The sequence below is a fragment of the Nicotiana tomentosiformis genome, chromosome 7 (genome assembly GCF_000390325.3).
Source record: "Nicotiana tomentosiformis chromosome 7, ASM39032v3, whole genome shotgun sequence".
NCBI lineage: Eukaryota > Viridiplantae > Streptophyta > Magnoliopsida > Solanales > Solanaceae > Nicotiana > Nicotiana tomentosiformis.
The window spans coordinates 43,755,183-43,767,296 of record NC_090818.1 but is presented as its reverse complement, the minus strand read 5'-3'; the positions used below and the strand labels follow the sequence as shown (position 1 = coordinate 43,767,296).

Sequence of the window (12,114 nt, the reverse complement as noted above, 5' to 3'; positions counted from 1 at the left end):
TTGCAGATGCCTTCAATCCACTTCTTGAGCTGGGGGACTGCATTTGGAACCCGGGCAATAGCTGCACAACCACAAATACGAATTATGAGAGAGGAAATGAAGAACAATTGATACTTAAGGAAAGGCTACACTTACCAGATGCATTCCACTTCTCGGGGAATGGCATAAACTCCGAAGGGATCAAGTCTTCTTTCTTCACCCGAACAAAGCGCCCCTGTCAGCCTCGGTCTCGATCTTCATCAATACTCGAAAAGGGGGCCTTGACCGGCGAGTGAGCTTGATTAATCCCCATCGAAAAATTCGGGGATTGTATAGACAAATCAGGTAGTCGAGGGAGAATCGACGAGACTCAGTGTTATTCACAAAATAACGGAGGAGGATCACGATACTCCAAAGAGATGGGTGGATTTGCCTAGGGCACACCTCGTATCTCTTGCAAAACTGCAGAATAATTGGGTCTACCGGCCCCAATGTGAAAGGGTATGAAAGGGTAAGTATAAACACTTAAATACCCCTCCATGTGGGTAGAAATAGCATCCTCAGGCCCGGGGACTACTACGTCCTTGCCTTCCCATTTACAGTCCTCTCGGACCACGGGAAGGACATCCTCGGTAACGTAGCATATATACCTTGATGCTCCTTCACCTCGGTCCTGTTTGGATGAGGGTTTCTCGAGTTTGAATTCGTCTGCGATTGAGCAACCCCCGGGTATAAAGCATTTCATGGGAGGCTTGGGGGCAGCCTCGGGGGCATCCACCTCGGAAGCGGCCACTTCGGGAATAACCGCCTTGGAAGCAACCACCTCAGCATTTGTGGTCGGGTGGGAAGATGAAGAGGCAGCCTGTTGAGGAATTGATTTAGACGTTTTAGCCATTGTTATCTGGTAAAATTTGAAAATTTAAGGAAAAAATATGAAAGATTGAAGGAACAATTGTGAAGGCTGAAAAGCGGAGTATGAAGATTTGAAGAAAATGTGGGTAAGAATCTAAGAACAATTATGAGAACTTGAAGATCAAGGATGAAGATATGAAGGTTTGAAAGAAGTTGGTGATATCTAGAAAATTCGAAGGTGGAAGCTTGATCAGAAAGTAAAAAAAAGAGCAGAGAATAGAAGCTTTTACAGGGGAAGTATGCGACGCTTCGTATTCGAAGACAACCAGCCGGTGATTGACATGTGTTCAAAGTCGGAACGACATGAATGATGGGACGTTCCGACTTCTTCGTCATTTCGGTTGTGGCGTACGGAGGAAGGAATCAGGGTTCATCTATCGTTTCTCATCGTTTCGGCAAACCTACTCTCTGAAAAACGAGGGGACTATATGTATAGGGGTAAAACCTCAACTAGTGAGCACCTCGATTTCTCGGTAGGGCAAACGAAGTAGGGGCATAACTACGAGGAATCAGAATCGAAGCTAGGAACCTCTTGTACTAAGGCCCGAACAAAGCGCCTACCACCGGAGCCATCGAGACCACGCCCCCGGATCCGGTTCGAGCTCCAAGACATCGGAAAGCATTACCAAACGTCTGCACACGACTAACAAAGGGTCGTGATATCCGTGCCCAACCGAATATCATGGCGTAGATCTCGGACCGTATCGACAGCACATCAGTGATTAATGAAAAATAAGATTTTTACCTTTCTTAGAATTGAACTAGGGATGAAACTCTCCTACTATATAAAGGGGTTGATTTTTATTCAAGGTACACATTGTGAAACGCATATCAAGGCAATATATATTTGTTTTCTCTACTTCTAAAGTTATTCAAAGTTCTTATTTTTACTCTTAGTTCTTCATAAGTATTTGGCTTCGAATCGAGGGCAGAACAATCACTAAGCTCAGATCCGAGCTCGGGCCTAATATCACAACTGGTTTGGTTATTTATTCCATCTTTAATTCACTTATTTAACGTTATTGATCACTTGTATTAAATTAGTCCACATATCCTTAAAATCGTGTATAAATTATATTATTATCTATTTTAAGAGTAAACAATATTTAATTTATTTAGTTTTTGAAGGAAGATGCCATAATGATGCGCATGGCCAGCGGGAAAGTCTGGTAAATTCGGTAACACCACACCAGCAATAGTGGGACTTTACCCTTATGAATTTGTTCATATGATATGATATCCTTTGCCTATACTCTCCTGCTCTCTCTGTTATTATTACACTTGAGAGTAACAGTAAAGCAAAGCAAAAGCAATTTAGAAGAAATTGAATTACAGGGAGAGCAGAACCTGAAGCAGAGGAAGAGGAGCCCGCCATTTCTGCTGTCTTCAACTATAAGACAAACAGACTTTGAGACGACCCCTCACCCAACACTCTGCCCCAGCATTAGATACGACACTCAAACCATATTCCAGTATACTACTACTACTACTACTAACAATTACTTTTACTCAGATTCACAGAGACGAATCCAAAATTTTAAGTATGTTTGTATAAGATATTACCATCATATTAAATTCACTCATTTCGGATGAATTGTCGGCATTGAACATTGAAACCCCACTTTTGAATCAAGAAATCCCTCTGTGTGTCTCACACTCGTGCTTCCTCTTGCTGATCAACCCATCATCTCACTCTCTCCATATTCACAATGAGAAAAGAGTGAAATTGTGGTCCTTTCTTTGTGGGTATTTTCCAAGATTTTATATCTGTCAAATATAAGCTATATGGATTCCAGGACCCGTCTGGATTATGCTTTGTTTCAGCTCACCCCAACAAGAACCAGGTATTTATTTACTACTATTCAATTCATGTTAATGTCAACTGTTCTTGGGATCTAACATTGATATTGTTTCAAATTTGATTGAATGTTCAAAGATGCGATCTTGTAATCTATGCTGGTAACAATTCGGAGAAATTAGCTTCTGGTTTACTTGAGCCTTTTATTACACATCTCAAATCAGCTAAAGATCAAATTTCTAAAGGGGGTTATTCCATTACTCTTCGACCTTCACCAACTAATGCTTATTGGTTCACTAAAGCTACTTTACAAAGGTAAAGCACAGCTTTTTTACCTTCTATTAGCTTTTCATTTTATATTTTTCTTGTCCAAATAATCATCCAACTTTTGTTACCTCCTATTATTTTTCTTGTCATTGCTTTTTGCGATGTTTACTGGGCTGCTATGCTATGTTTTTCAACATCCTCAGGTTTGTGGGATTTGTTAGTACTCCTGAAATTCTTGAGCGATTTGTAACCATAGAAAGAGAAATTACGCAGATTGAGAGCTCAGTTCAATCTAATGAACAAGCAAATGGCACTATCAATGCTGAAGGTATGTTCACCAACATATTCGTGTTAGGTCCCTGCACCTGATGCACACTTAATTCGTCGCCCTAGCCCCTATGTGTGTGTGTGTGTGTGAATGTGTGTATTTCAATTGATCTCAGTTCTGGTCATCTGCTTTAGTCTACACAGATTTCTCGATCTCTCTCTCTCTCTCTCCGTCCTGCAAATTAGCTTATCAAAAGTATTGAATTCGTCTATTAACAAAAGGAGTAAAAAGATTAGAATTGAGGAGATAAAATTTTTGTTCTTTGTTTGTTCAGTTTTTGACAATAGTGGTTGCTCATGTTTATGTGATGTGCCATGAAGTCAAATATGTGTTGTCACAGTGCAATTACAATAGACAGGCTTCAGCCTATTCTTTTAGGGTGACAACTGAGATTTATAAGAAACAGATTGATGCAGCGTTTTGAGGTTCTTCTTATTTAATCTTCAGGAAATGCATCAGCTTTTGATGGAGATTCCAAATTCTCTGCTGGTTTTCCAAAGGTATATCAATATGTGAATTCGATAAAACTATGTTTCATCTCATGTTTGCTGGACATTCTTACTCATTAGTAACTGACAATTTGATACTGAAGTTCAAAGGTGAATCTGATGGTATTGGTGACGCTGCACAAGAAGAAAATCCCAAGTAAGCTCTTGTGTTTTGTCAAATCATTACAACATTACTAGAAAGGAAGGGGATTCAACTTATATGACTGTGTGCTCTTTGCTATGGATAGGATTCGTCTTCAACGTGTTCTCGAAAGCAGAAAAGCAGTTTTAAGGAGAGAGCAAGCAATGGCTTATGCTCGTGCTTTGGTATCTGGCTTTGATATGGACAATTTGGATGACCTCATATCTTTTGCTAATGCTTTTGGAGCTCTACGTTTAAGGTAGGACTTGAATGCAGCCAATTGTGACATCTAAATAGAAACTGTGAACCTAATTTGCATTAATCTTGTGGATTTAGTTCATTGGGGAATATAAAAGGATTATTTAGTGGAGCCTTTTTGTTTGCGCCATGAATTACACCAAAAACTGGAGCAGAGAGGGAGATTGCAGGCTAGTCATTCGTTCTGCTGAAACGCGTTAATCTCTTTGTTTACCGAACTAATTAAGATGGTAGATGCACCATTTTAATATCTATCAATGAGTGCCTACTTATAATTAAGGTTACATTTCCTTTGAAAGGCTTACCTAGATAAAGCTTGTAGGAGAATATTTCTCTTTACATCCATCTGATTAAACACTTCTCATAATTTCTTTCTTTCTTTCTATTTTCTATCTAAATGTTTTAGCTAATTCCTGTTGGTTTCTCTTTATTCTGTTTAGTTGCTCTTCTGACAACACCTTATCTTTGGTAACCAGAATACTGCTTGATTCTATTCTTTGCTCTTACTCTCTAACCATGTCATACTAATTCCAATTTAGTGCGGACCAGTGGATTTTGAAGATACTATCTGTACCTTTTCCCAATAGTGGATGAGTACTGAAAAACACTTCTGCCTCCATCTAGGGAAGCATGCATTAAATTTATGGAGCTGTGTAACAAAAAGAGAGATGACGGGATCTGGATGGATGAAGTGGCAGCTCTTCAGGCCTACTCTCCTGAATTGTCATATTTCGGTAGATCTGGAATCATGCTTGCTGCTGAACATAGTGATGTTACTCAAGATATCATGTTGAACAATCAAAATATCGGTCTCTCCAGCAGAAAACAGAATGGTTCTATTGATGCTTCGACATCTGATACCATAAGTCATGCAAGTTTAGATACTAATCAAGGTATATATGACAATATTTTCCATATTTGTTTCACTTGTAATAGTAAATAGCTTCCATGATGACATACCTCAGTTATGTTTACCATGAATATGAGTCTTTTCACATTGTTTATATTCATTTTTGTGAACCATCTTGCTTGTGTGATGGCTAAACTCTGCTGCTTTTGTATGTGGAATTGCAGAAAATGGATTACCACCACCAATCCAAATGCACTCTACAGATGGAAAATCACAAGCAATATGGCCAAACAATCTACCACCTTACATGCAAAATTTTCAAAATCCTGCATTTCAACAAATGCCACCATATCCAGGATACATGTTTTCGGGCATGCAGGCTAATCCAACTTACTATCCTGGAATGCCATGGCCTGCAAATGCGGAAGATTCTATTCGAGGTCCTGGTCATGAATCAGATTATAATTGGAAGAATAAACCACCTTCCAAGAACAAGAAGAAATATTCAAATGGGAGGGGACCAATTAATTCAACAGAAGATGATAAACATGAAAGCAACAATTCAGCCTCTAACAGTGATTCTGATGATTATGAGGATGACAAGAAAACGCAGCTGCCTATTGACAACCTTCAGACCAAGAAGCATGGGAAAAGTTCATCAAGAAAAGTTGTTATCCGCAACATAAACTACATAGCTTCGAATAGAAATGAGCAAACTGACAGCAGCACTGAGGATAGTTCTGCCGATGAGGATGCAGGTTCCCTCAGAAAGCAGGTAGAAGAAGCAGTTGGATCATGGGAGAGGCACCACAACTCAACGTCTCGCAACAAGAAGAAACGAGATGGAAAGAAGGTAAAAAAAAGTGGCAATATCTCAAATGGGGCTTCTAAGGGGAGTACTAAGGATGAAGTTACCAGAGAAGAAAACATCGGTAAGAATTGGGATATCTTCCAGAACATTCTTATGCAAGATGCAGATTCAAGGGCCAATGACACGGGGTCAAAGAGCTTTGTGGAAGATGTAGCACCTGCATCCAATGTTAGATCAGAAGGTTTATTAAAGCAATGGACTCCATCAGCCGATTCTCTTATTGTGACTGAGAGACAACTAGGACATGAAGATAAAGTGCCTCAACAAAACATTGGGGAAGAAAAAAGTTTTCGACCAGTTAATAGAAGAGAAAGCACAGAAGAAGAGTTGTTATTTTCACATAGAACACAGGAGTCAGATCGCTATCCTCAGTCTATCTTGTCCAATGGTGCCACTGAATCAGTTGTCCTTAAGAACCACAAAGAGGAGGATTGGTTAGCTGGTAATCTACTGAATAAATCAATACGTCAAGGAGAAATCTCAGATCAAAATATCTTTGTTGGAGATTATGCTTTGGAGACGGGGAAAGATAAGAATGGCATTCTATTTGATGACTCCATTATGGTTCAATCCCATTCAGTTGATACCGCGTCTGATTATCACCAACAGACAGACATTTTCATGGTTTCAGACATCGTCGGAGCTGAACAAGTTAAGCACAACATGCCTAATCATGTAGTAAAAGATAAGCTTGATTCTTCTGATACATGTGAACCAAATGACCTTTTCATGGTGCTTGGAAGTGCTTCAACTGCTGAGCAAGTTCCAGCTTCTTGGAATCCTGAAATAGATTACGAAAATGATGTCTTCTTGTCTGAAACTCTTAAAATTCACTGTGATGTCAGACCTACTGATATGAAGCTTCCACAAAATGATGAAGAAACCAAAAAGACCGGTAAGGACTTTGGACGAAAGGGAGTTGGCAAAGAACCAAAATCTAAAGCTTCAGTTGGATCTCTTGGAAGGACAAAATCTGAGATATCTTCAAGAATCAAGAAATCTCCTTCTGCAAGTAATAGAACCACATTGCAAAAGAGCAAAGCTGAGAAGGTATGGACAGTCTGTACTGCAGTGCATGGACATCTAATAAGGGTCCACTTTTGTTAACCTTGCATCTCTATCTTTTTAATATAATTTATGTTCACTCAATTTTGCTGGATCTATGTTTAAGTGAAACTTTTTTCAAGAAATGTGTCGTTTGAGAGGAAGATGAATATTCAGTTTCTAGTCTAAGTAGAGCTGCTCGATATGATTAGTTAAGATTAATCTGCCTTGTTTAGAGAGATTTTATCATGAACAGCATATCATCATATCTCAACAAGAAGAAGGAAAAGAAAAGATTAGAAAACCCTCTTCCAAGGGATGGTTTTTCCTGTTCTTTTCATCAATCATTCTTATTATTATTGTTACTATTTAAATTTCTCTATGTTGCTGACAGGACGAGGAAAGTAGAAAGAAATTGGAACAATCATTATTGCAGCGCCAAAAGAGAATTGCAGAAAGAAGTGGTACCACTGGTTTTACCAAACCGACTACAAGGAAGTATGCAAAAGAGTCAGCCACATCTTCAAAAGTTGAGAAGCCAAAACCTGAGGCTCCAACTGAGGCAACCAATAGACTACATAAACCACTTTGTAAGAGTTCCACTATAGATCGCCTTTCAGCTACAAGGACAGCTAAGGATCGATCAATTGAGTCAAAAACTACTCCAAGTAGGAAAGCAAGTCAAAAGGAGAATAAAGCGATTGCTCCATTACAGAAGTCAGCTGGAAATGAGAGTAAGAAAGGTCCACGTAAGATCAAGCCTTCAGATTCAAAAAGTCATCAGGTCAAGCCTTCGGATACAAAAGTTAATGCAAAAGATTTTTCTGCATCTAATTCTCAGAAGGTAAAAGATGGCAAGGGTGACATAATGTTAATGTCAAATGAACACGGATCTGAACTAAGACCACAGCTTTCTAATGAGACTGTTGATGCTAAGAACACGGAGGAGGTACGTAGCATATCATTCAATGAGAAGAAGGATATACCTGTGCTTTCTGCTGAACATTTGAAAGATGAAAAGAAACAAAGTTCTAACAAGGTAAGGTTTGTACTATCTGAAGATGAAAGCTCAGCAGCTGATGATGATATTGGAGTTAGTCCTCAAGTGAATGGTAATCCGTCGCCCGTCAATCCTCTGAGTTCCTCTGCTTCCATAATGCATGAGGACAGTAACATAAGTGTGGAGCCTACAGAATGCCAAGAGATCATCTCTAATGAAGTCTCTACGCCTCCTCCAAATAATGAAATGAACCTCGAGGCAAATAACGCGAGAAGAAAATGGATAACTGATGAAAGCTCTCTTAAAGTTACCAAAGGATTCAGAAAACTTCTCTTGTTTGGTCGGAAAAGCTGAATCCTTCCTTGTGGTCAAGTCATGGCATTTGTTGTGTGTCTGCAGAAGCTTATCGTCCGTCTATATCACCCTCTTGAGTGGTAGCGTAGGAAATAGGAAATATACAGAAGCTGTATATTTAAGGCACAATAAGGCATCAGGTATTGCTGCATTAGTGACTGCTGTGAATAGGTGAAATTGTGTGATGAGTGTTATGGTTTTTATTTAATAAAAACTTGTATCCTAAGAATATCTCTGTTATTTGTAATCTTTTTCCGATCTTATTCTCTGCCTAAAGAAAAGAAAAGAAAAGAAAAGAATCGTTTAATTTTTGGAGTGAAACCTACAATCGTGTAATTCTCTTTTGCTGTACAACGTTATTGTTTGAATTTTGAGTGTTTCAAGTGCTACTACATTACACTTATAAATCCTTCAGTGAAACATCAAATGTAATTCCATAAAGAAGCAGTAACTTCCCAGACGCTACTTTGACAATGCATGACTAACAAAATTCCTTAAATGCAATTCCCATAAAGAGATGATAATGGGAGAAAGGGTGAAATTACAATCTCTTCTGGAATGGAAGACATTCCGACGGTCACAAATGGGAATGATCATACACTATCATAGGCGCTTTCAATTTCTTTGGAGATTCTCAATGCAGCATGTGTTGAAATCCGCCTAGCTACTTACTATTCAACTTGTGGAATTCAGATTGGTCTAGAAAAAGAAGTGCACTAGTCGGAATTTGGGGAAAGATAGAGAGCTCTCTAGGCTCTCCTGATCAAATTGGGATTTTGCTTTGCCAGTCCATGAATATGACCCACCCAGCAGTTGGAGGAGTTTGGGTAGATATGGGTCGAAGCCCTACCTCGAAAAAGTCAGTGTCAGATCCTTCTCCCTACTCATGTTTTTGTGCTTTTACAGTTTGTTAAAGTTCTGTAAATGATGCACAGATTGTCACATTCTAGAGAAGCATAAAACCGGGAAATAGTAGCGTCTTCCAATTTCGTGATTTTTTAAGGTGAAAACGTTGGAAGTGAAAAGAGAGACAAACCTTACCAGCAATCCCACATCGACGGTTTAGTGATATTTGTGTCTGTTGATATGCAATACGTACCATTTTATAGCCTGTGTTCGTAGAAAGGAGAGACGGTTGGCATCTCCCCTGACAGGGACGGGAACAGCCTTCGGGCTTAACCTGTTACCAGACACATCCGGTTAAGGCTACCCACTTCGGTGGATCTTACCCAATTTTTTTAACTGTAATTTTGCACTATCATGATATTACACTTGAAAAACATCATTCACTCACTCAGGAAACTAACGTATCTCGGATTTTTAAGGTGTATAATCTAAAAGGTGATTTGTAATTGACAAAGGAACTTGCGTCTGAAAAAAATCTTATTGTCGTTCCTTGAATTCATAGATTTTCATGTTACTATTTCAGGCTGAGCAAGCGGGTACAGCTGAACTCAGTAGTTATGGTTTAAACCTTCTATTTATCATGAAAAAATTCATTATATACAAAAATTATTAATTTAGAATTCAATAATTTTACAACCCATAAACTTAAAATTATAGTTCCGCGCTTGATTACTATGTTAGAGTTATAGAATCCACGCCTAACCGAAAAAGAAAAGAATTTAAAGAAAAGAAAAATTCTTCTCTTTTTGGGTTAAAGGAGGTCATGCAACTAATTATAATACCAATAGAATTGCCAATATTTAGTATTCTCTTAGTTTTAGTTTTCCAATATTGTTCCTCATTACTTTAATCTATTTCACTAAATTTGTAGAATATTGAGGGCCTTTCATGTAAATCCAAAGTTCACCAAAATGTTACATAAAATATTAACTATCTAAAATCAACATCACTCTTTTCTGCTTAGGATAACAATCTTACAAATTGGCTTGTTTTAATTACTGTGACGGTTTAAGCATATATTTGAATCCCACCACCTACAGGTATTATATTTGTTAAATATAAACTTAGAAGCTTTTGTAAGATTTTATTTTATAATGGGTAGGTCATACTTATTCTTTTAATCAATTTTACAAATATCATCAACTTGGAACTGAGTCTTTTTAGCATGAATGGTGTTGAAAATATATAATCCAAGATGTATAACAATAGAACCAAATGACTGTTTAAAAGTAAAACTATCGCAAGAAATATATAATAAGACCATTATCAAGCAGTTAGAAATGTAGGGGCGTTCGTGGTTTGGTTTGGATCGGTTTTTTCCTAAAAAGAAACCAAACCAAGTGAGACAGTTTTCAAATATTGGAACCAAACCAAACCAATTAAATCGGTTTTTTATCGATTCGGTTTTTGTCGATTTTTCGGTTTTTTATTGGTTTTTTCTTAAATATGAGATATACACTACCAAACACATATTCCGGCGACTATATTTTCAACATAACACTATCAAACTAATTTCTCTTTGAGAAATCTATCATTTACCAAGATATATTGATGATAATTGAACTAAATAGTAATGAATAATTTTAGGACTCAATTAAATAAATTATTTTTAACATGAAATAAATTCTTGTACTTAGCAAAAGAAAACTACTAATCAAACTAGAATATAAAGACAAAGAACGAGATTATTATAATAGCAAAGAACTAGACTAAAAGTGCAAACTATTAAAATGTAACATAAAATTTTAGAAACTTTGTGTATAAATATACATATATATAAGTATAATAATAAATTTTAAATAGCTACTTCTATATTCGGTTTGGTTCGGTTTTTTCGGTTATTTTTTTTATTAAAATCAAAACTAAACCAAATTTGGTCGATTTTTAAAATTCAAAACCAAAACCAAACCAAACCAAACCGAAAAAGTATCGATTTTTTAGTCGGTTTTCGGTTTGGTTCGGTTTTTCGGGTTTTCATGAACCCCTAGTTAGAAGAATAGGTACAAGTTAAACCTTAGCCAATTAGTGCCTCCTTAAAAGGCATCATCGTCTACTTTTTATTTTTAATTGCTTATCCTAGACTTGCATATGGACTTGTATAAGAAAAATGAAGAGTGTAAGTTCAGTAAATTCATGTTGTATAAGCTAACAATAACTATGACTCAAACTTAAGTAAATTAGGATCAACTAGATGAACCCCGGTGTCTATCTAGTCAATCTCACGGAAATTGGGATCGACTAATTGAATCACCACTGTTCATGTCAATGGTATATAAATTACATAATATACACATGGCAATGGAAAAAAACCTACCACCTAATCCATTTAGAAAAGGATCGGTGATTTGTATTCTTATACATATATTCTCCTTTCAGATCTCTGAATCTGGCAACTAAGTTATCATAGTCAGGAAGCTTTGGATGTACATGGCTTACTCGAGGCGATTGTTCTTCAGCTTCACAACTTTTACAATCAAAGTTTTCATTTTTCTCAATAGTAGCTTTGCATCGTTGGTCTGATCTGGTTCTCTTTGAGGTATAAATCTTAGTATTGTTTAGGGTTTCAACCCAAGATGAGTCTGTAGTACTAGGACTAGTTTTGTAGCTGCTGAAATCTTCTGCTATATTACATGATTCCTTAGCTATTTCATCCATTATTTGGAGCTTTACGTCTTCTTTTAGCTTTGTGGCAGTGAGATACTGCTTGGTTTGTGAGTTAACTGCGTTACCTGGAAGCAGTTCAACATTGAGTCGATCAAATTCTTGACCAAAAAGTTCTTTAAACATATTCCTGAGGGAATGCAGCTCTGGTAATTCGCCACATCTCGAGGCTGCAAATATAATACTGGACATTGCCTCTTGCACTTTATCAGGCAACTTGCTGCAGAAAATGCAGAATATAATTAACACTACTAAA

The 12,114-nt window shown here is 37.4% G+C and overlaps 1 protein-coding gene and 1 non-coding gene across 3 annotated transcripts; both read left to right on the top strand.

The window, feature by feature from the left end:
- Positions 1–2,473: 2,473 nt before the first annotated feature.
- LOC104089362 (COP1-interacting protein 7) lies at positions 2,474–8,612 on the top strand. Of its 2 annotated transcripts, none has more exons than XM_009594229.4 (9): positions 2,474–2,735; positions 2,828–3,004; positions 3,160–3,284; positions 3,732–3,784; positions 3,877–3,929; positions 4,021–4,173; positions 4,797–5,065; positions 5,247–6,943; positions 7,332–8,612. In XM_009594229.4, exons 1-9 carry the CDS (start codon positions 2,677–2,679, stop codon positions 8,289–8,291), a joined length of 3,546 nt encoding a protein of 1,181 aa, XP_009592524.1. In that variant the 5' UTR covers positions 2,474–2,676; the 3' UTR covers positions 8,292–8,612. The 2 variants fall into 2 exon arrangements, with proteins under 2 accessions (XP_009592524.1, XP_070037580.1); XM_070181479.1 differs by having other exon boundaries at positions 2,531–2,735; positions 3,160–3,256; positions 3,731–3,784.
- A 791-nt stretch (positions 8,613–9,403) lies between these two features.
- On the top strand, positions 9,404–9,531 carry LOC117274987 (U6atac minor spliceosomal RNA). Its single transcript, XR_004505145.1, has one exon. It is a non-coding gene; the product is annotated as a U6atac minor spliceosomal RNA (small nuclear RNA).
- The last annotated feature ends 2,583 nt before the right edge of the window (positions 9,532–12,114 follow it).